The sequence below is a fragment of the Vicugna pacos genome, chromosome 33 (genome assembly GCF_048564905.1).
Source record: "Vicugna pacos chromosome 33, VicPac4, whole genome shotgun sequence".
Taxonomy (NCBI): Eukaryota; Metazoa; Chordata; class Mammalia; order Artiodactyla; family Camelidae; genus Vicugna; species Vicugna pacos.
The window spans coordinates 3,318,410-3,342,526 of NC_133019.1; the positions used below are offsets into that span (position 1 = coordinate 3,318,410).

Below are 24,117 nucleotides of genomic sequence, written 5' to 3' on the forward strand. Positions count from 1 at the left end.
GAAGAGAAGTTTTTCATTTTGATGAAGTCTCAGTTTGTCAAGTTTTTCTTTATGGATTCTGATTTTGTGGCTGTACCTGAAAAATCGTCTGACCCAAGGCAACAAGGATTTTCTGCTTTGTTTTCTTCCAATAGTTTTATAATTTTGGAGTCTATATTTGGGCTTATAATCCATTTTGAGTTTTTTTAATGATGTGAGGCACAAATCAAAGTCCTTTCTTTTTTTGTAGGGGGGGAGTAATTAGGTTTATTTATTTATTTTTAAAGAAGGTACTGAGGACTGAACCCAGGACCTCATGCATGCTAAGCATGCGCTCTACCACCTGAGCTATACCCTCCCCATGTATTCTCAGTGGCCACTCCAGATTAGATACTGGTTTTCTGCCTCCCTGTGGTCAGCTTCCAGAATTGAGAGAGTAAGTACTCTGGGAAATGAGAACACAAGCCCCTTGGCAAGGGGAAGGTGGCCGATGGCATGGATAGCAGACCCCAGGGCCACCCTAGACTGGCCACAGAGCAAGGCAGTCAGTGGTGGGACTGGTTCAAAGGCATTATGAATTCTGGGCTCCATGCAGCCCAGAAACGCTGTTTAATCAGTAACTAGACCAATTCCTTTTATAACCCTACTCTTGGCTCCATTTGCAGGATATTAGAGATCATCTTGCCTAACCCAGTCATTTCACTGATAAAGAAACTGAGTCTGAGAGAAAGGGAGTGATCTGTCCAAAGTCACAAAGGTACTAAGCCAGTAATGCAGCCAAGTGGGACAAGAGCCACGCCTTCCAACCCTGGCCGGGGTTTGACCGATGCACGCGGTTGTCAGCTCCCATCCACTCCAGCTTAATCGTGTACACAACCTTCTCTCTACATATAATCACCTCTCTACAGACCACAGAGCCAATGGAGGAGGGTGTATGCCAACGCCTCCCTCTGCCTCTCCTCTCTCGAGAAAGTAAACACATTTGCAGGTGCACGTACAAAACCCAAAGCTGTGAAGCAGGAGCTTGCTAACCACAAACAGAGGCCATGCAACTCTCAGGGCCTCTTCCGCCCGGGCAGCTTGAGTTAGATCCTGGCCAGAGTCTCCAGAAACACAGCGTGGCTCAAGGCCAGCTCAGACAAGAGAGCAAGGAGCGACTTCTTGGAGGACAGATGGGCCTCAGGGCTACATGCAGAGTGAAGCCCCTGGAGAGACAAAGGGGGAGAACCCAAGGGGAAGGTTGCAGGGGCCAGATCAGATCACCATCCCCACCCAGCTTCCTGGAGCAATAGAGGGGGTGCTGTCCAAAACTTCAGGAGGGGAGAAGACCATATTTCTGCTGTTGTAAGCACACTAGTGCAAATGATGTGTATCTTCCCCGAGTGGTCCAGCCCCAGTGGTTGGGCAAAAAAATCACTTCCAGAAGGTAAAAAGAAAAAGGTACATTTTATTTGATGCTACGGGAAAGATCCTCGTAGTCACCTTACTCCCATTAAGAAACTCGCCAGGGCTGAAAGCCCAATGCTAAGCAGACAAACTCAGTGTCCAAGTCAACCACTGAACCTCCCGTGGGAGAAGACCCTTCTTCGCCTGCTCCTCAAGAACACACTGATGACCTGGCACCTGCTGTGTGCTCATCAGGACCTGCTCTCCCCCGGCTCCAGGCACCAGTGGATCCGAAGCCGGAACGCACCACTGGCAGCTCAGTGTGGTCCTCAAAGGAGAAAAGCTACTGGTAAGTGTTCACATTCATAAATAACAGAAATAATACTAACGACCCAAAAATCCACACAAGACTCCAGTCAAAGCAGATGGGGAGAAAAGAAGTCTTCACGCTGGACTCTTTTTTTTTTTTTTTAAAGATTGTTCCTCATTTGGCCAAGTTTGGATGTGATCTGCCAGGAAGGCAGGAGGTGAACCTGAAGACTAAAGAGGTCGCCAGGAGCCCAGGAAGGGGCCGTAAGAGGCCCTCCCAGAACACCTGGTGATGTGCTTCTGGTGCTGAAGATCAAGGTCAAAGGGCAGAGGTGATGTCACTGGCAGGAGGACAGGGGTGGCTGGCTTCAGGTGCCACTGCCAACCCCCCAGCTGACTTGCAGCAGGCACGCTTCACTCACAGGTCTGGTGACGCCGTGTACCCACCACCAGATGGGACGGATTTCAATTCCATGATGTCACCCCCGCAGCCACAGTCATGAGAACCATAAAATATCCTTGAGATGGTTCAGGCAAGAAACAGTCTGAGCATCAGCAATGGCTTTCCAAGTGAGGACACATTCCTTGGCACCTTGAAGATGCCTTCATTCTCCAAGGGAAAGACAAAGCCAGGATTAACTCTCCTGGCTGCTCCCTGATGTCAGTTTGAGTTAGATCCTGGCCAGAGTCCCCAGAAACTCAGCATGGCTCAAGGCCACCAGAGACAACAGAGCAAGGAGTGAATTCCAAAACTTAACACAGCTTTCGCCATCCTGGGCGATGCTGAGCACAGTACAACGCGTGGCCCAGGGACACGAGGGATGAAACTGGAGAAAGGCCCCTGCTTCAAGTTGCTGGTTAGGAAGGGACTCTGTCTCCAGGCAGGAGGGGCCCTACTTAGATGGCTCTTTTCAGTTAATCAGCACCCACAAAAACACTCAGGCAGCTGTGAGGACTCCCAGCTCCCAAGGGCGGGGACTTCCTGCAGCCACTGCAGTCCCCGCCCAGCACAATGACCAGCACCGAGAGGACACCTGATTTGCTCATCCCAGGATGACCAAAGCGACAAAGGAAAAGGGAAGAGAAAGCCACATCAGAATCCACCCACTCACCAGGCTGGGCCAACTGATCCCACAAGAAGCCAGATTCTCAAGAAACAGGAGGCTCCGGTTCCCACTGACCGCACCACCCTAGCATTTCCCATGAAAAATAATGATTAAAAAATACAATAAAAGAAGCACAGTGCTTGCTCAGCACCCAGATTTCCAAGCCCCTCTCCCTGGAGATTCTGATGCAGCAGGGCAGGGGCAGGGTCTGGAAGTTTAACCGGTGTCCCAGGTCATTCGCAGGAACTTGACCGTGAGAGAACACTGCCGCCTGCCATTTCTAGGAGGCTGCCGGCCTGGCTCACCTGCTTCCCATCACTGTGAGAGGAGCCGGCGGGGTCATGTCAGTTTCAGTCAGCCTATTTTAAGCAACCACCTGGGATACAAGGTACATGTTGTAAGAGGCTGGACTTGCTTTCACGCCCAGGACCCTCCCACGATAGGTTATAAGCACCACCCAGAAGTCCCTGAGGCTGCCACCAGATTACTGCCGACATATGCTATCAGCCAAGATTGGTCAGCGGGTGGCAGGCTTCCTAAACCCTCTGCCTTTTTGTTACTCGACCCTCTCACCCTTGCCCTTCGACCCCGTCACTGTCCCCCACAAGAATTAGGAGCTGCTGGGAAACAGGTGAGCTGTGGGGCCCTACGGAGGATCCGGAATTACCTGCAGATCTGTGACCCCAAGGCCTCTAGGGGAACAGAAGCTGACCCAGAGCCAACAGCTCCCACTGCAGGAAATCAATCAAAACTCTGCACACCTGGTCAGAGCAGGCTGGAAAGTCCCAGGGGCCTGACTCAGCCGAGCGTGGGCATCGTCAGCACAGGACCCAGTGGTTCTCTGCCAGCCAGTGTCCGGCTCCTGCAGGTTTCATGCCCGTGTCCCCTCCCTACTCCCAGCCCTGCCCACAGCCCCGCCCACACCACCATGGGAATGGGACCACACATGCCTGCAACCAGACCCCTCGGACACAAGCCTCGTCTTTCTTTTATGAGAGTCAAGGGCAAGAACCCTGAGCCACTGGGGCAAGTATTTCTCCCTGAGCCTCAGTTTTCTCCTCTTAAAAGTGGGTTAATAACCTCTTACAGCCTCCTCCGTAGAGGTGTTGTAAAACATAATTAGCTGCTAACGACAGGCCTACCTACTGTTTCCCTTCGATTTTGCTTCCTCCACCCACTGTCCACCCATCTGCCCAAAGCCAGGCAGGCCCCATTCCTCCTTGGGGTCTGGCGGAGCAGGTGGAGTTCAAACATTAGAATGAAACAAACAGAAAGCCTTAACAGCCCACGTGTACAAAGCAGGCCTCCAAGAGCCAGGAAGGCCCGTGTCCACCGCCCTCTGGTCACGCTGCCCTGACAGGGGGCACTGGGAAGGCCTCCCGCTCCCTGCCCGGCCCGCTCCTCCCCTGCCTCCACTGGGGAGGCAGTGCCTGGCCTGGGGGGTGGGGTGTTGGGGGAGAAAGCCCAGAGGCGATTATCCCGCAAAGCCAGTGAGTCTGACAGACCACTTCCAGACTCCGAGTTTCTGTTTACACACAAGAGTTCCGGCCACTTCCAGAACATTTTTTTTAAAACTTTAAAATCTTACTTCAACTGCAATTTTTGCAGCACCTCAAAATGATAAACAATAAATGGACTGGTTGAAGGGGAAGTAGGACCAAGGGCTCTGGTCTGTGTTCCTGGAGACATTGTCCTAAAAGGTGAAAGAGTTTCAAACCACCGACTTAGACGGTGAGGAAGCCGAGGCCCCGGGCGGCCGTGGGGAAGGGGCCTGCACATGGACGGAAGCCACGGAGGCTCCAGGCTGCCACGACCACTCCCGAGGGGCCAGCATACTCACTGCCTCTGTGACTCTGCAAAGGCCAGGCCAAGCATAATCAGTATTTTTGTGCATCTCTGTGCCACGATGGGCACTTTTCAAATATCTCATCTCTAATTCTTACACTTTTAGAAGAGGAAATGGGTTAAAAGAGGGTAACTTATCTAAAACCCAGAAAGCTACAAAGCGGCAGGGCTGAATTTCAGACCCAGATTTGACTCCAAAGTCAGCATTCTCAGGACACTCTGTTTCTCAGGGGGAAAGCTGATCGCTCCCCACAGCTCTGCAGACGAGAAACTGAAGCTCGGAGGTGACCGGTCTTGGAGAACACTCAGCAAAACTATCTACCTCAAAACCGCTTCTTGGGCCCGAAAGACTGGCATGCTGTGCCCACCACTGCACGTGGACTTCCACCCCTTCAACACTGGGCTGGGGGTGCAAACCCCGTCCCAGCTGGAGGCTCCCAGACCTGTGAGGAAGAGGGAGGCTGGTCCCATCCTGCCACTCAGAAAGGTTTGGCTCCTCACCACCTACCAAGCACAGCCTGCCCCTGAGAACACAGACCAAGGCCAAGATCTTCCAGGAGACCTCCGAGGACCATCTCAGACCACAGGCTTTCTCCCCGGGACCTCCCCTGCCTTAGAGCTGCATGCCCCACTTGGCATCAGGTCCCCTCACTGCCACAGGGGGTGGACAGGTGGTCCTAGGGGGCCCTCCGGGTATTGTTTCTTCTCCAGCCCTCCTCCTACCCTTGACCTTGCCCAGAGTTAGCACTTTATCCTTTTTTTTTTTTTTTTTTTGATTGACTGAAGGACTTCTCTCTCCATAGCCAGACTCTTAAGTCGCCTACCCAAAGGAGATACCAGGCCCTAGGGAACTTTCCAGACTTGTGTCCACCCCTGGAAGGGGAGAGAATGCTCAGTCAACACCCAAAGGTCCTGCTGACAGCCCCCCTCCCCAAGCTCTCTAGTGTCAGCCGGCCCGGTTACCTGCTATTCCCAAGACACCTAAGTTTCGACTCTCCCAGTCTTCAGTTAAATGCTTCCCCCAGGACACAGCCTCTTGTAATTCCAACCAGAGAATTCCATCTCAGATGGGCTCCAAGATCACAGATGAGAGACTCCCCAGCCAGGCTCTTTGATCACCCTGTCCTTTTTGGCCAGAGATCCTCATCCTGGTCCAGCCACTCCCTCCTTTCTCCTGCCCCAGTCACCTGACTGGGAGCAGAAGCATCTGCCCACAGGGGCACAACCAGGCAGATTCCCCCAGAAACCAAGCAAGAAAGCTAAGAGGATGCCCCTTCGCCTCAGGAAAAGAAGGTGAAACTTCTTTCCATTCTTTTTCTTGACTTTTCACTGAGCCCACGTGCTGATTTCAAAGGCTACTGCTTTCTTAGTTAGTTACTGGCTTTTGTGTTGAGATCATTGTAAACTCAGGTGCAGTTGTAAGAAACAGTATCGAGAGCCCTCGTACACTTGGCCCAGTTTCCGCCAATGATAACATCCCGTAGGACTGTATTATAATGCCACGACACTGATGTGACCCACGGACCTCACTCAGAGTTCCCCTTTCACTTGTACCCACTTGTGTGTAAATATTAAATTTCACACAATTTTACTACTGGTGTCGGCTTCTGTATCTACCAACAGTCAAGATTCTGAACGATTCCAACTTAAGGATCCTTCCTGCTGCCCTTTAGCAACCATACCCACCTCCCTTCTGCCCCCCCACCCACCAGCCAGCTCTAAAATTGTCATTTCAAAAATGATAGCTATAATGGAAAAGAATCTGAAAATATATATACATGTAATATATATGTATAACTGAATGGCTTTGCTGTACACTTGAAACTAACATTGTAAACCAACCGCACTTCAGTAAAAAAGTAAGAATTAAAAAAGTAAAGTACTTGGAAATTTCAATTTAAAAAACTGCTGTATAAATGGACCATCCAGTGTAGAATCTTTGGGGATGGCTGGCTCTTCTCGCTCAGCAAAATTCCCCGGAGCATCAGTACAGCCACTGCATTCGCTCCTTTTCACTTCTGAGTAGTACTCCACGGCACCATTCAGCCTTTTTTAACAGCTGCCTTGGTAGTCTCTCCAGAAGTCAGGGGAAACACCCCAAGCGCACTGGCCTCCTGGAACTGACTACATTCAGAAACACCCCTTCCACCTCTTCAGTAGCTCCCAGGCCGGTTAATCAAGGTACAAATCTTGACACGACATTGTAAAATAACTGTAGCTCAATAAAAAAAAATGTTAAAAAAAAAAAATCAAGCTACAAATCTAGCTGTCTGGAAGAAAGGCCTAAATATGCAAACACAGGATGGCGCCCGGAGGCCCCGGTCCACAACTGCAGCCAGAATCCTGTGGAGGAAGTAGAAGGACAGGAGAGAGAACCGCGGAACCGCGTTCTGGGAATCAGATTCTTAGAGCACAAACAGTTCAGACGTCATCCCATCTCCCATCTTCCCAGGCCACCCTTGCTGGGGGACAGAGTATTTTCAGGAGTGCCCACATTACTAAGTTCTTCCTCCCCTGCCAGCAATCAGCATCACAACAGCCCTGCACATTAGCACCGCAATAGATCCAGCCTAATTCCTCCGGGTCAGAGCAGCTCCTGAAATCCTCCTCAGAGTCTGCTCTTTCTCTGGCTAAAATGCTCAACTCAGTGGTTCACAGTGTTTTCTAAACCTCTGGCTATCTCAGGCAACCATGAAGTAGCAATATTTCCATTAAGACAAGGAACCCAGAATTGAACAACATAATCCGAATGGGATCTGACCAGCGTTGCCCCGTAAGGGCTGTTCTTCAATTCCCTTTGTTTCCATTAATCGTCCAAAAATACAGTCAATTAGCAAACACAAATAATAAAAATATAGTAACACAGACTGACATATCCACTTGATGAGCATTGACACAGCAACCAAGAACGGTTTTTCAGGAAAAAAAGGACACTGTGAACTCATCTACAAGACCGAAACAGACTCGGACTTAGCAAACAATCTTACAGTTACCAGGAAAAGGGGGTGGGAAGGGAAAATATGGGAATTTGAGACTTACAAATGTTAGCCACCATATATAAAAATAGATTTTTTTAAAGATTCTGCTGTATAGTACAGGGAACTATGTCCAGTATCCTGTAATAACCTTTAATAAAAAATATGAAAACGAATGTATGTATGTATATTCATGACTGGGACGTTGTGCTGTACACCAGAAATTGACACATTGTAACTGATGGTACTTCAATTAAAAAAAAAAAAAAAGAATGGTTTTTCAAAGAGGTGGTGGTAACATGGAAAAAAATCTCTAAACTATAATGTTAAATGAAAAAAAAGTCAAAGTATCTGGGCACTTCCCACTCTTCTGAACTCAGCTCAGGCACCTCCTCTGCGAAGCTGCCAAGGAAAGTCTGTCCCCCACTGTTTTAGGTGACAGGTGACGTCCTCTGGTTTCCTATCCCCCAAGCCTCCATCCAAGTCACTCAGTGTCTCAAAGTCAACCACCTGCTCCTTAAGGATGAGGGAGAGGAGTGGGGGCTGTGTCTTGCTCCACAATTCTAGCATGGGTTAAGACACGTAATAAATGTGTGATGAATTAATTCATGACAACCATGTCCTCAGCTGTAGAACAGGAATGACGTTATGATTCCATTTTGGGGAGAATACACGTACACACACATATACATTAATATCCACATAAATATTAGTATACGCATGGAAGACTGTTGGAGACGAGAAACCAAACTATTCCAAGGTTTTATAACCTGGGGGAAAGAATTTCAGAGAAATTTCACTGTGTACATTTGTGTATTGCTCAACTTTAAAAAAAAAAAAGTCCTTTCCTAATTTGTTTTTTGACCCTAAATTTCTGAAGTTTAATTTTGGGGCAAACATGTTTAAATCTCTTCAAAATCAAATACATCTCTAGTCAACACTAACCTTGGCAGCTATTGAGAAGTCAGACTTCTCACATCAGTGAGGTACCCTTGAACAGTTTATTTAAATGTGGAGATTCCCAGGCTCTATTTGACCATAAGATCCTAACTTTCATAATCAGAAAAAAAAGCAGGTTTTTTTTAGAAAATATTAAAATGCCTCTCTAGGGTACTTTCCCCATTTTTAAAATTCTTTCTACTTATCTCAGTCAGCCAAATGCTCTTTAAAGATGTACATATTAGCCTTTTTAATCATAATTTTAAAAGGTACAACCAAATAAAAACTTCATGGGAAGGGGGATACTTACTCTGCATTTTAGGGAGCCACATTACATGCCTGGCTTTCAACTGGAAATTCAGGATCTGCTGTGGTGTCCCGCTTACTCCAGGGCCTCCCTTACTCCAGGACCTCCCGGGGCTCCTCAGGTCCCAGCCCTGGGAGGGTGGGGGTTTTGTGTCCACAGTCAGAGCGGTGCACGTCCTCCCAGTGCAGACGGACACAGTGCAGTTCTCGGCAACCTCTCATGCAGGCTGCCCTTCTTCTGACTCACAACTGTGTCATCCAAGGTATTCACCTTTCCCTCCCAGTAAGGTGTCATATACAAAGCTGATAAGCAAACAAAGACCTCATCAGAGCTGTTACTAAATAAGAAAGGATACAGGACTCAGGAGGGAGTCGGGGACAGCCCCAGGCCACCACCCAGAGTGACTTGGAGGCATGAGGGGACTCTCTTAGGCACAGCTGCTCAGACACAACCCCCGGACCTCACTCTCCTCCATCCCCCAGTCTTCCACCGCACCACCCAGCAGACAGGAGACGGATACACCTCCCAGAGCATCAGTACGTGAACAGCCACAAACTAGGTAAAACCTATGCGTGTGGCAAAGACTGGAAGAGTCCCCAAAAATGTAAACAACCTGATACGTTGGCTTGGGTAGGTGGCTTCTTTTTGATCATGTGTGTAACAAATAAAGCTACCATTTGTTCAAAGCCTTGTTGAAGCCCATTTCTAGCCAGTCTCCTGGTCTACCAGGTGAGTAACCTCATCAAACAAGAAACCAGACAAGCTTGGTGTGAGAGGTCTGGAGCGGACCTGTGCTGGCACCTGGTGTCAGTTCTCCACTTAAAGATGTGTTCTCACTAAACAAGCAACTCTCCAAGGAAGAAATGCAAATGATCAACAGCCACATGAAAAAATGCTCATATCACTAATTATCAGAGAAATGCAAATCAAAACTGCAATGAGGTATCACCTCACACCAGTCAGAATGGCCATCATTCAAAAGTCCACAAATGACAAATGCTGGAAAGGCTGTGGAGAAAAGGGAACCCTCCTACACTGCTGGTGGGAATGCAGTTTGGTGCAGCCACTGTGGAAAACAGTGTGGAGATTCCTCAACAGACTAAGAATAGATTTACCGTATGACCCAGAAATCCTGCTCCTGGGCATTTACCCAGAAGAAACCCTACTTCAAAATGACACCTGCACCCCAATGTTCATAGCAGCACTATTTACAATAGCCAAGACATGGAAACAGCCTAAAGGTCCATCAACAGATGACTGGATAAAGAAGATGTGGTATATTTATACAATGGAATACCATTCGGCCATAAAAAATGACAACATAACACCATTTGCAGCAACATGAATGTTCCCGGAGAATGTCATTCTAAGTGAAGTAAGACACAAAGAGAAAGAAAAATACCATACGAGATCGCTCGTATGTAGAATCTGAAAAAAAAAAGAACATAAATACAAAACAGAAACAGACTCACAGACATAGAATACAAACTCGTGGTTGCCAAGGGAGTGGGGGATGGGAAGGGACAGACTGGGATTTCAAAATGTAGAGTAGATAAACAAGATTATACTATATAGCACAGGGAAATATATACAAGCTCTTGTGGTAGCTCACAGTGAAAAAAAATGTGACGATGAATATAAGTATGTTCATGTAAAACTGAAAAATGGTGCTCTACACTGGAATTTGACACAACATTGGAAAATGACTATAACTCAAAAAAAAGTTTAAAAATAAATAAATAAAGATGTGTTCTCGGATTTTGCTGGGGGTGAGTTTCAACCTCCACGTCTTTGGAACACAGCTGTATATAATGGCTTTGCTGTTAAGACTCCAGGCTTTGAAGTCGCTCAGATCTAGGTTTGAACCTTTGCTCCACTTCTAACTGCCTTGGGGCTATTATGCAAACCCTTTGAGCCTCAGTCATCTCATCCATAAACTAGGCATTGCTCTCATACGGATGCTGTGAGAACACAGATGGTGAACAGAAGTGCACATATTTAGTGCCGGGGAGCAACGACTGTCATCAAATTCCTCACCTTTTCACCACCGTCACCACCAACTCGGAGAGACAAGGACCCAAGACTCTGACCCGTTTGTTAGCCAACTATCACAAGGATCTTAAGGTTTCTGTTGCTAATTCTGATGATACGAGATTCCAAGACAGAATTTTCAGTAGGGATCTGCTTCTAGAAAAGTTCTTAGCAAAGAAAAAGGGCAATTACTGCCCATGAGCTCTGAGCAAATTCCAAACACCCTTCTCACCCCCACCAGCCAGAGTGAGCATTTCCTGAGACGCTCAGAAGTTCCTATTTCCCACTCCTACAATCAAATGGTTATCGGAATTTTGCTAAGCCCCAGGCATCTCAGAAAAATCCTAAGAAGAGAAATCCAGTTTCTTACCCAAATCAAACCAAGTCTTACTCTTAGACGTAAATCCCTCCTAGAGCCCTCTGGGCGGAGAGCGCCACCCTGCACCGCAGCAGCCCAGGGAGAACACAGCACAGCCGCACTGCCTGGGTGCAAACCCCAACCCCACTGCTGTTTTGCGCTGCGCCCTTAGGCAAGTCACTCAGCCTCTCTGTGCTCCCCCTTCCCCGCCTGTAAAAAGGTCTAAGAGGTACAACACATGCTATATGCTCAGTAAGCACCAGCAACGACTATCAGAGCTCTGAACGCTCCCGTCGTATGTGCACAAGGCCAGAAGCCACATCTCTGGGACCTGGGTTCCTCAGGGGCTGGTCACACCCTCGCTCTTCTTCTAAGAACAGACTTCCTCTCTTAGGAGAGACATGAGCCAACCACCTGGGCAGAACCACTGCCAGAGAAGGAACTGATACCAGAGGAACTCCAGGACCACGGCGGCCACTGGCCACAGCTGACAGTGAGAGGCCAGGCAGGCGCGACGGGGCCCCACAGAGGAGCCGGCTCTGGGCAGACCCGCCCCAGGACAATCTGCAGGGGTCGCAGGAGACTTCGGCTTCCTACCTGAGCAGCTGTCAAGCTAGTGCTGCCTTCTCTCACCCTCAGTTTCCCGTCTCCTGAATGAGGGCCAGGAATGTCCAGGTCTCCCAGGACCAGCGGAGGGCAGGCTAGTTCCCATGCTTACCACCTCCCCTGCTCTCCTCTCACCCCTGCACACACCTTCCAGCACAGGGCCTGCCCCTTCCGGAGAGGCCAGCACATGCTCGGAGAACCGAGAAAGAAGGAAGTGTTTTGTTTCACGTGACGGGAGGAGAAAGGGATGAGCAGCCAGTTACAGTAGGTCTCAGCTCCCCCTTCCCTTTCACAGGAGGACCTTTCTCTAGAAGCCACGTAAAGGGAGGGAGATGAAACCTGGGACCACAGGAAGAGGGTCTCCGTCGCTGGGATGCTGATTCCCTGACACTCCTCGAAGTGATCGCGTGTGTTCAGCAGGCTGCGCGGTCAGCACAACCCCACCCCCACCCCCACCCCCACCCCCCCGCTTCTCAGCCTCTTCCCGAGCATCCTGCTGATACGACATCACCTTCCTGCTTGTCTCGAGGCTTTTCCAACTCAGAAACTGAAACACTGCGATTCGTAGACCACGCTGCAACTTACAAAGGGCTTTCATGTTAAGTAGCCCTTTCAATCTTCGCAACAAACCTGTAACACATATGTCATCCCCGTTTCACAGCCACAGACACTGAGGCTTAGAGGGACGAGGTAACACCGCTGAGATCACCCGGGAGGACAGTGGTGGCCCAGGTCTTGGCTCCACGTCGGACACTCCTGCCACCATGTCACAGATGGCCTCTGGCCACGAGTCACCCACCCTGGCCCGTCAAGCCTGGGTTAGGCGCCCACCCTAAGTGGCTCCCTTTGGCTTCTCCAGAACCCAGTACTTACCACACAGAATTTAATTCCCTGCATCCCACACGACTCTGGGCGTTCCCTGAAGGCAGGGACTGTGTGGGGTCTTTCTCGGGGCCGCTGCCCAGTAGCTGGCACATGCTCCGTCTGTGGTCACCTGATAGGTATTTGTCCTGAAGATGAGTGAATGTCTGACTGACTTACAAAGAGCTGGCACTCCCGACAGCCCCCACAGCATCTGATTTTGATCTCATCACACCCCATTTTGCAGGCCTGGCCTCCGCCTGCTGAAGGGTGCTGAGTCCTACCGGGGCAATACTGACTTAGGAAGGAGGCGGCTTCCGAGCCACCAGCAAGGGTTCCACGAGGGCCAAGACAATCAGTGAGCAGGCGTCCCCGCCCTTGTTCATAGGCATGACAACTGGCACCGGTGTGCTTGCTCTCATGCAGGCAGGGTGTGCACAGTCCCCAGAAACAAGGTGTCACCAGGGCTCCGGAGACAGTGGGGAACACAGAGGCAGCCACTTCTCACTTAGGAATAGGTGGAGGTAGGGCAGGGGCCAGAGTCATCAGCCTTGGGAAGGAGGCAGCCAGAAACAAGCACCATCAAACAGAGCCCCTCTCCATCCACGCAGGGAGGGAAGTGACCAGGAACAAGGAACGCAAAAGCAACAGTGCTTCTGTGGGGCCCAGCATGACCCAGCCAGAGCTGCCAGCTCAGCTGACGTGGCGGCTGCACCTCCTGGTCAGAAACTAAGTCAAGGCCGCCTCCGCAGACCCTGACGGCAGGCACTGCAAGGCGATCCAGGGAGTGAGAGTTCTGGGCATGCGTGGAGTGGAGGACTAGCTGAAGACTTCCTGGAGAAACAAAGTGAGCTTTGGGCGCCGCAGGCGACTTCCTTCAGGACACTGAGTCACATCTCATTTTTGCACACACCTCTCAGCATGGCTCTCAAGAGTGTAAGCTCCTTAAAGGAAACAATCATATCTTATTTGTCTTTGAGAGCCTCCCCTCCAACCGTGCCTAGCCCAGGACAAGGTAGGGAGTTGGTTCAATGGGGCTTGGCAAGAGAAAAGACAGAGTGATCCACGTAGGGAAATGGCAGACTCGGAGTGGAAGGAAGAGCCCAGTGGAGCGGAGAATGGATGAGTGTCATGGAAAGTGAGAAATGAACAGAGGCCACAGGGGAAAGTAAGCGAGGGCTTATGGGGGGCTGTGGAAGCTCAGAGGGGCTGTGGAGCACGGGTGGTGAGGTGTCTCCAGGAGACCCAGCTCTCCCAGTGTCAGCAGGAGAGAGTCTCAGAAAGGGAATTCAGGAGGAACCAAAGACTTGGAGGAGGGAAGAAAAACAGCCCTGAAATAACAAACACCAAAGAAAAAACCCTCTGCTGAGGAGGCAGGAGTCTAGAACCCCAACAGGCAATTATCAGTGATTCACAAACATGGCAATTACAGAGAGGAAAACAGAAGGTGTCCGCCCGGTGCATCTGCCTCCAGCAGGGCAGAGACCCAGCGGGAACACAGACCCAAGCCCCCAGGCTGCCGGGGAGCATGGGCTTCCAAACACCTACACAGCGGGTGGAAAAGTGGAGAAAACAAAAGTGCCCAGCCGGAACCTTGGCAGCCCCGAATCGGGTCTTCTGCAAGCTCCCTCAATCAGGATGCCACCTGGGGAAAGCAACTGATTTGAGAGACCATCAAAATCTGGCCTGACACAGGAGAGACGGCCGCAGCGCAGGGCAGGATCGCAGGAGAAAGTACGAGGCCGGCCATTGTTCGCAAAGCAGCAAAGCTCCTTCCCCAAATAGCGCCCGCCTCTCGGCACCCACTCAGTGCCAGCAACCTGGTGTGCACTGGTCTTCCAGCACACGTAGGGTCCCCGCTGGCAGAGAGGTGGTGGCCTGGCTGCTAGGCCTACCTGGCCACTGCCACCTAGGTGTGTCCGTCTACAAAGCAGCTAAGACCCACCTCCAGATCTCTACGTGAAGATTTAATGTCTTTAAGGTCTTTTAAGATCTCACTGTTCTTTCTGCCAAACAAGAGTTTCCTGCCTCAGTGTCTTCCAAAAGGCTCAAGACACAGGCTCCCACATCCTTTTCCGTAAAGTCACCTTCCCCAAGGGCTCCCTCCTCTCTTGGAGAAGCCCAGGCCGAGTCCACCCTGAGTCCTAAGCGTCATGCTCCATGGCCAGCGAAGCTCTGGTCTCCCAGTTGCCGTCGGCAAAGGTCCCCAAAATGCCTTCTGACCAGCAAGACAAAAGCAAATTCGCGCGGAGGCCAAGGACGCTCGGGCTCCAAAGCGCCCTGAAACTTTCCTTCCCCGGCCCAAGTCGCCCACTCCGAGCCGGCGCCGCTGCTTCCTTCCAGACGTGCACGCACAGCGCGGCGTTCGTGAGCGGCCCCAGACGAGCCCCTTCCAGGCGGCGAGAGGCCCGAGGGGCCGCGGGGCCGCCGGCCCCGGGCGGGCGCGGCAGGGCTGGAACCCAAGGTCCGGCCGGCGCCCGCCGAGCAGGAAATTCCACCTGTCGGGCCGGCGCCGCGGCCACAAACGCCGGCGGAGCGGCTCCCGCGGCCGAGGGACGCGCGGCGCTGCCCGGCCCCCGGCGCCCCGGCGCCCCGGCCCTCGCCCCCGGCCCCCCGCGCTCCCCGCCCCGACGCCGCCCGCGCTCGCCCACCTCAGGTCGCGAGCTGTACTTGAGTCCCGCGCCGAGACCCCCGGAGCCGCCTGAGCCCCTGTGCGCGCGGTCGCTCCTCATGGTCCCGCAGGCCGTGGGGCTCAGGCCATCGCCGCGGGGCTGGGGCCGGGGCGCGGGGCGGGCCTGGTTCCGGTCTCCGGCGCAGCGCGCCGGCCGCCGAGGCTCTGCCCGGCCCTTCCTGTCGCGCGCAGGTAGTTTCAGGGTGTGGCCTCCCCGCCGCCCCGCCCGCCGCGCCGCCGCACCTTCCCCCCCGCACCTCGCCCTCCCCCACCCCACCCACCTCCCCCCGCCCGCAGGGCTCCGGGGCCACCTCCCCCCATCGGGACCCGGGGAGCCAGGCCACCGCCTCAGGTGGTGTGGCAGCCGGGTGGCGACCTGCCTGGTGGTGGCCCTCAGCCCGCACTGTGCCCCGCACAAAACGGGCCCGCAGGAAGTTTGGAACAACAGCGAAACTTAATTCCCCCGCCCTGCTCCTAGCCTGGAAGTGGTCCTTTCCCTGGAGGACAGCTTCCCCCCACGCCGGCCATGGTTTCCTAACTCACTCCATCTTCCACCTCCGCCTCCCTGCCTTGCTCCACGTCTAGGCTGTTAGGACCCCTCCGAACCCAAGCAAAAACCAGGGCGGCCGCTTGGCGCGGCCTCCCCCTCCAGCCACTGCCCCGACTCTCCTTTCTGGCCAGTAGCTGCTCTTCACTGCTAGGAGGGCCTTGCTGCGGTCGTGTCCAGCTTTCCCAGAGCCGCTCAGTCCCGTGCCCCCTTCTCCTGCCCCAGCCTCCTTCACCCATTGGCAGCAACTGACTGATCCTAGTGCTCACCTGCCCACCTTCTCTGGATTCTGGTCCTACTTTCTGACCCCTAAATGTCAGGGTCCCCAAAGCTCTCTCTTCAACCTTCCCCCCTTTTCCTCTCCACTTTCTTGGCAACTCATCACATGGCTTCAAGTAGGTGTATCTGCCTTCCTAGCAGACATCGTGAAGGAGGCCGACTGCATTAACAACTGCTTGGGAACTTCTCCACTTGCGTTCTACTGGTGTTACCTAGTCAACAAATATTATTGAAAAAAAAACAAATATTATTGAGCACATTTATATGCTAAGCACTGTTCTAGGTGCTGGGACACAAGAGTCAACAAAATAAAACCCCCTGCTTTACAATCAGCAGGCCTAGAGCTTCCTTCCCAGACTCAGCCGTCTTGCACCGTTTCTCTGGTTGTAATATTGTCATCCATTCTCCTGGGCTCAAAACCTTGGAATCATCTTTGATTCCCTACCCCCTTACATCTCATAGCTAATTAGTTCCAAACCTGCAAGTCTCTCTCTTAAGTAGCTAATGTGTAGAGCCCTCTCTTTCCTCCCCATTCAGAAGACCCCACTTCAAGCCCTTGTCACCCTTTGCCTGGATTAGCGTAAAAAGCAAAAGTACCTCCTGTCTCTAGTTTATGGACCTAGATCTCTCCTACACACAGCAATCAGTCTACCCTTCCTAAACCACGGCTTCTTTAAAACCCTCAGTGTTTCCTGGATGGACTTCAACCTCCTTGCCTGGCTTTCATAGCGTGACCTGTCTTCCTCTACAAACTTGCCTCCCAGCCTTCTTATTAAGTCTCCTTCTCTGTAGCCAGACTGTCCCACATTTGCACCTTTCCTAATGCTTCCCATCTCCTGGGAAGACCTTCTCCTTCACACTCATTTCTGTGTACTGGGGCAAAGTCACCTGTGCAACACTAGTCATTAGAGTTTTTCACCAAGTGTTTCTAGCTCTCTGCCTTTTGGACACAGGCTCGGATTTGAAGTTAGGCATAGCCATATGGGTCGCTGTGGGCAAGGAAATGTAAAACATCAAATGATACACACCTCTTCCAAGTAGGAGCACAAGGAGACAATGCAGAATCCCCGTGCCCTCTTCCCCTGGCAAGGGGATCCTGGAAGAACATGTTGAGATAGGGTCTCCATCCCCCTGCGGCCCTAGGTGCTGCAATGAGCAGAGACTCCTGCTGTAAGCAGACAAACCCAAGAGCAGACAGCCAGAAGGATAAAGCCAGGTTCTCACACTCCTAAGGGGTAAATCCAGGTTCAAACCCAGATGTCAGCCCAAGGTCTGTGTCATTTGCCATGATGACCAGCTCGCATGCCTCCACCCTCATCTCTCTCCTTGCCCCAAAGCTGCCATCTCTTGCGTAAGTCCTCTTCCTGACCCGGACTCTGTCTGCTGGGGAAGTCAGGTTTGGGGCCCTGGGGCCCCCTCTGAAGGCCACTCCCTCCAGCTACCCCCAGAGCACTTGGGGCCGGAGCCACTTAGAGGGTGTACACGTGTGGACTACAGCACAAGCCAAAAGATACTGGCTTCACCTGGTGATGACATGAGAGGGAGTAGGGCCACGTCAGGTCGACTCAGCCCAAGGTTAAAATCCCCGAGCTCTGTTCCTGTTAGAGATGGTGAGAACCAGGGACAAACCCAGGTGACACAGATCATGCCAGGCTGGCGGGCAAACCCCACTCCGGCAAGGACCAGTCTGCAGACAGCTGGTGTGGGAGAGGTTTAGGGAGAGCAGAATGAACCAGTTAGAGGGCCGTCATCCGTGAATGTATCTTAATCTTCTAGAGCAAGCTATGTGTATCTGACACCTACTGGCACTTTCCTGTGGAAGGTAAACACGTGCTTTCTAAATACCAGTTTAGGAGCCACGAGGAAACTCTGCCCTCCCTCCACACGCCGCCCCGGCCTTGACAGCGATACTCCATCAGCCTGGCGTCTTTCCCACATCACCCCGCCCACTTGTGCTCCTTCTCCAGGCAAAATCCAAGTTCAGCCCGAATGTCACTTCTGTGGGACTTTCACAGGCACAGTTAACGTCTCCTTCCTCCCAGACTGACTCACCCTCAGCTGGAGCTTGCACCGCAGGGCGTTTTGATTTTCCTGGTCCACGTAAGAGCTCTCTGAACGGGGTGGCAGGGAAGAGGGAGGCCACAAAGCTGATGAGTGTGTCGGCGTATTAAGGAGCTCCAGCTTCTGCTTTTGGGTTTGTCTGCTAACAGTTTAGGAATAAAAGCACCAGCCTCATATCAGGGCTTTAATGTAAGAACGGGCAGTTACACGTCTTCCTCCGTCCCGTGTGACGTGCACTCAGTAAGCTGACAGGACACGGTGTCGGGAGCGGTCTCCGCCTGCATCGCTTCCTCTTGGTCTGGAGTCGCAGTAAACGCACGGCATCTGCATTGGGTTCAGATGGCGACACCAAGTGCCTTCTCCGTGCAGGGCACCCACAGCTCCGTGAGACAAAGGACGATGCTCTGGGAACCTGGGAGGCGATAGGAGACCCTCCTTTGTGGCAGAGCAGCGGGTTTAAGTGCTATGCTTGCCATCCCCTTTACGTTACTTCGGATCCGACCATCTCAGTAAATGGCTCCTAAATCCATTTAGTGAAACAGTTCTAAAGACATCACTGGCTTCTTTTTCCTCGTCCCACCTACCCACAAACAACAAACAAATCACGTCTGTCAGTTCTACCTCTGAAATACATTTAGACTCCGCCTACGCCTCTCTTTCGTACCATGTCTCCCTGTTCTAAGCCACCACATCTCCTGCCTGGACTACACATCACATCTTACTGGCCGCCTTGGTCCACTCCGGCCATCTGTTGTGATTACCACGCGGGATCCCTGGCGCTGCATCGCCCGCCTCACAAAACACAGAGCTCCTACGGCAAGGATCAGTATCCGCTAGTTTCCCAGCTCACACACAACACGTGTTTGTTAAATTATTTAAAAAAAACTAAATGAATAAGTGGAAATGTTTTCTGGTTTTCCATTAGCACTTAAAACTTTTTATTGTTAAATGCAACACAAATACAGAAAACAGCATGGAACATACAGCTTACTGAATTATTCTGACACATCACCTTGTCATCACCACTCAAACCTGCCAGCGCAGCCCACCACGGAGCCCTCCCCGTGCTTGTTCCCAAAACAACCCTACTTCCCCTGTGACTAGCCACGCTCTTGGCTTCTGCAGGGAAGGAAGGGTAAAAGCCTGAGTCTCTCCCTCCGTTTTGCAGTTTTCAGAGTAGTCAGTTCTCTAGCATTTGCCAAAGGGACCAATTGGTGTGCATTTACTTGTTTTTGTGTTATTAAGAATTCTTCTATTTAAACATACTTGAAGAGTTACCATGTGACCCAGTGATCCCACTCCTGGACATATATCCAGAGAAAACTCTAATTTGAAAAGATAATGCACGCCAATGTTCATAGCAGCACTATTTACAACAGCCAAGACATGGAAGCAAACTAAAATTTGTCCATTGACAAATGATTGGATAAAGAAGATGTTATGTATTTATAAATATCCTCAGCCATAAAAAGAATGAAATAATCCCATTTGCAGCAACATGGATGGACATAGAGTTTATCATAGTAAGTGAAGCAAATCAAAGACAAATATCATATGATATCACTCATATGTGGAATCTTAAAAAAAATGACACAAATGAACTTATTTACAAAACAGAAACAGACTCACAGATATAGAAAACAAATTTATGGTTACCAAAGGGGGAAGGGTGGGGAGGGATAAATTAGGAGCTTGGGATTTGCAGATACAAACCACGATTTTTAAAATAGACATACATTAAGTTTCTACTGTATAGCACAGGGAACTGCATTCAATATCTTGTAATAACCTATAGTGAAAAAGAATATGAAAAAGAAAATATTCATCTGTGTAACTGAATCGCTCTGCTGAGCACTAGGAACTAACACAACATTGTAAATCAAGTATACTACAATAAAAAAATAAACGTAGTTGTTATGTTTTGGTTCGTTGCCGTTTTTATGCTATTGATGTTCAAACTGTCCCCTCTTTGACCAGCAGGAATGTCTTCATTGGTTCTGACTCTTTTTTGACTCAGTCTTGCTCATGTTTGATCATTCTTTGCTTTCTGGTAAGAGCCACCTTGTGCTCCACCTGCCCACACGTGCCATCAGCCATTTCTTTAAGACATCCTAGTGTCTTCTGATGAGAAATGCCGTTTCGAGACAATCAACTGGACACAAGTAGTGTTCGTTACACTGAGTTGGTCATTGTGTCTGGGGCTTTTGGTGGACAAAGCTAGGAAGTTTTTTTAAAGAGATAAAATATCCAACAAATTCACACTCATATTTACTTCTGATTCCAATTTGGGACCACAGGGTAGCATCGTCTGTGATGTCTTGTCTCTGTATTTTTCTTTTCCCGCACGGAGAGTCCTTGTTCTCACGTCACTTTTTCTTTTTTAAAGCCCTACCCCCTTTATTAAATGAAGGCAACACTACAATTTTTCATTAGAGTTCAATGAGCTTGCCCTTAGTGGAGTTTTTGTTAACCTGCCAGCTCACAAGCAACAGAATGCTCCAGCTAATTTGGGTAAAAAAAAAACAACAAAAAAGAGGAAGTTATTAAAAGATTCTTAGGAAGCTCCTAGAATCTCTGGGAGGGCTAGAGAGACAAGAAGTGAGAAGGCACAGCCAGGAACAAGGCCAGCCTCACCAGCGGCTGCCTGTGGACGCCCCCGGCTCCCATCCCGGGGAGATACCACTGCAGCTCTGCCCCGGGCGAGACTGACCCTGGTGGCCAGGAGTGCTGCCCGGAAGCTGCGTGCCTCTGCTGTCACTACAACCAGACAGTGGGCTACATGCTCTTTGTCCTCTCTTGAGTAGGTCTCCTGAGAGTGCACCTCACTGGGGACCCTAGGAGACACCCCGCACGCTGGCTGAGAAGGCTAGTTCTGTTCTTGCTGTGCGTAGATAGGAGGCATGATACGGAAACCCTCCCAGCGTCGGAGGGCGGCTCCAAAGCCAGCCTGGCGTCTGAGGGCAGGGCGGATGCAGATGATCTGAGCTGGCGGTCTGGAGGGCCTCCTTGGAGCCTTCTGGATGTGCATTTGATTAGCCAGGCCTACGTACCTGCTGCCCTTTGGAGCATCGTTGAGAATTTCTGCCCTGTCCATATCATCAGCTCGTCTGAGCTCATCCCTTCTTCCATCTGATATTTGTAGCTACTCCCTGACCCGCGGACCCAAAGGGATCTACATGGGCTTTTTAAGAAAGCAAAGTACCTGATGCATTTCCTTATGTTCTGAGTCCATTGCTCATGCATCAGATTAAAGGAACTGACATTCTAATCAAATAATGTAAATAAACGTCTATGTGGCTTTAAAAGATTCTTCCAATGTATTCTTGTGACTATAAGCACAGAACAAGAAAATGACAACATTGACGTTTCTACTCCCAGTAGAAACGCTTCAACTGCCACGTTATCAGGTTAAAACAACTGTCATCTGATAAGAAGTTGGTAAAAAAAAAAAGTTATAAATTATCAGGACCATGGATTTACATCGCAAATCAATATTGGATATTTACAACGTCTGTTAATAATGACGTTCCTTACTCTACGTGTACATTGGGTCTGGAGGCATTAACAAGTATTATGAGGCCAACAGGATTAATGAGACTTAAAACTTACATGTCCAGTGTGTGGAGACAAGCCACTGTAATTTTTCCAGTGCTGGAAGTCATGCAACACTCACTTTCGTAATTTACATAATTTCATTAAGGGGTGATAAATATTCGGCTTGAAGTTCTTAATTAAAAGCCAAAGACGGAAAGCCGTAAAGCAGTGTAGAATCACTATGTCCTGCCGAAGTGGAAAGGACTGAAGTGATACAGAGAATTCTGCGACGTGGCAGCAGTATAATCCGTATTTCCACCAGCGAGGGCTGTGGGAAAACGGCCACTTTGAAGAAACGAGCAAAAAGTACTGTCAGAGTACGGGAGGCTTGGATGAAAGTCCAGGTGTTTCTATCAGAGCCCAGTTGATGCTATAATACTTGCATTTGCTTTAATCAGGACATACACAAATGCTATTTTTTTTGTTGTTGAGCAAATAGTAAAACCACTTCATGCTCATCAAGCACTTGCTGTGCACTGGGCAACGGTGTAGGTTTAGAATCGGTACCTGTCACTCACTCCTAACCCAACGTGGTGAGTACTATCACCACCCCCACGTTTTCAGGTGGAGGAACTAAGGCACAGGGCAGTTAGACATCTTCCTCAAGGTCATCAGCCAGGAGGCGGCCGGATTAGAAGAATCAGGCAGTTTGGCTTCAGGGTTCCCCCTTGGAACACTCTGGCTGCTTCTTAAACTTTATTTGTATTTTATGGGAAAGACAAGTTTGAAAAATCCGGGAAAACGTAATACTGATGGATTGGCTGCTTTGACTGGAGTAATGAAATACTTCCAGATAACATTTGATGCTGGAAATCATAAGTGCATGGATTGCCACAAAATGTCTCCAACCAAGTAGATATTTTGATAAGACTCAGGAACATTTAAATATGATAGATTGCTTGCAATATTTTAAAATAAGATTGGGAGTGACCAAGGAAACATTTTGTACCTCACAGAGAGATTCGTCTTGTGACAAAGTGTTTAGAGTTGTTGAACTTAATGATGTTATACTGTTTTTTGTTTTGTTTGTTAAGCTAAAAACATCTCCAATTTGCTTTTTCTAAGAAACTCATGCTATGGAGAACCTTGAAAACCAAGATTTGGAAAGATTTCCATTAGTAGATAATTCTACTGTCAACAGGGACCTGAAAGACCTATTTGTATACTTAAACTTGGAAATAGAATTGGTAGATAGGATTGGATTATTTTATTTTATTTTCAGGTACTGGGAGTTGAACCCAGGACCTCATGCATGCTAAGCATGTGCTCTACCACTGAGTTATCACCACCCCAGGATTGGAATTTGAGTTTTGTGCTGTTAACAGGCACAGTCAAGAATGACTTCTCCCACTTCCAGCCTGCTTTTGCGAGGCGTCTCTTCTGGCTTTGAAAAAAAAAAAACCAGGTTTATTGAGGTGTAATTGACATACAATAAACTGCACATATTAGAGGTGGACAATCTGATAAGTTTGACATACGTCAGACTTATACACCCCTGAAACCACCCCATAGTCAAGAACTCTTCGAGCTTTGATAGCCATGAAATACAGAATACGACAAAGAAACAAATGGGCCTTAGAACCAGACTTCCTAGTGGCTCCGTTTTGCGGGCTAGAACACGCAAAAGCAATTAAGGTATGGGGAAGTGTAACTCCACTCCTGAAGCTCAGGCGGGTGACAGGGGCATCCTTCCAGAGAGGGAGGACAGAGGAGAGAGACTTCACAGGGGGGAAACCGAGACACCTCAGCCAGCGTGTCAAGGCCAGGGTGAGCGGGGATACGGCGCGGCGGTGCGCGCCCGGACGTGGGCTGATGGGCGTGGCACCCGGCTGCAGTCTTCCTCCCCAGTAACACACAACCCCAGGGGCTTTTGCGAGAAAAACATCCAACCAGCCCCGCAGAGGGGGCATCCTACAGGAGGCCTGACCAGCACTCCTCAAAACTTTCAAAATCATCAAAAACAAGGAAATTCTGAGAAACTGCCTCAGTCGAGAGGAGCTTAAAGAGACAACTAAATATGTGATATCCTGGGACAGGAAAATGTCATCTGCAAAAACTAATGAAATCTGAATAAATTTTACTGGGCCCAAAAGGCTTTGTACCCTTATGAAATAAAATTTGGGGAAAAAAATTCCATCTTTTTGATGCTTTCAGAGTTACTATCTATGATAATCTATGTACATAATTTTAAAGTAACTCTCTGTGGGGGACACATATGAGAAAGCTTTTATTGATGGATGTTACTGCTCTCAGGAAAAAGAGA

At 49.9% G+C, this 24,117-nt stretch overlaps 1 protein-coding gene across 6 annotated transcripts in view; it reads right to left on the reverse strand.

The window, feature by feature from the left end:
• Nucleotides 1-15,559, reverse strand: part of ST14 (ST14 transmembrane serine protease matriptase) — a 32,135-nt gene extending 16,576 nt beyond the window's left edge. The window contains exon 1 of one of the 6 annotated variants that reach the window (XM_072953722.1): nucleotides 15,354-15,559. In XM_072953722.1, the coding sequence (XP_072809823.1) occupies nucleotides 15,354-15,434 (81 nt within the window). In that variant the 5' untranslated portion in view covers nucleotides 15,435-15,559. Of the gene's footprint in view, nucleotides 1-3,085; nucleotides 3,157-3,447; nucleotides 3,583-5,588; nucleotides 5,611-8,849; nucleotides 9,064-12,714; nucleotides 13,151-15,353 lie in introns of those variants that run through there. The other 5 variants (XM_072953723.1, XM_072953726.1, XM_072953727.1 and 2 more) reach the window with 5 other exon arrangements.
• Nucleotides 15,560-24,117: the final 8,558 nt, after the last annotated feature.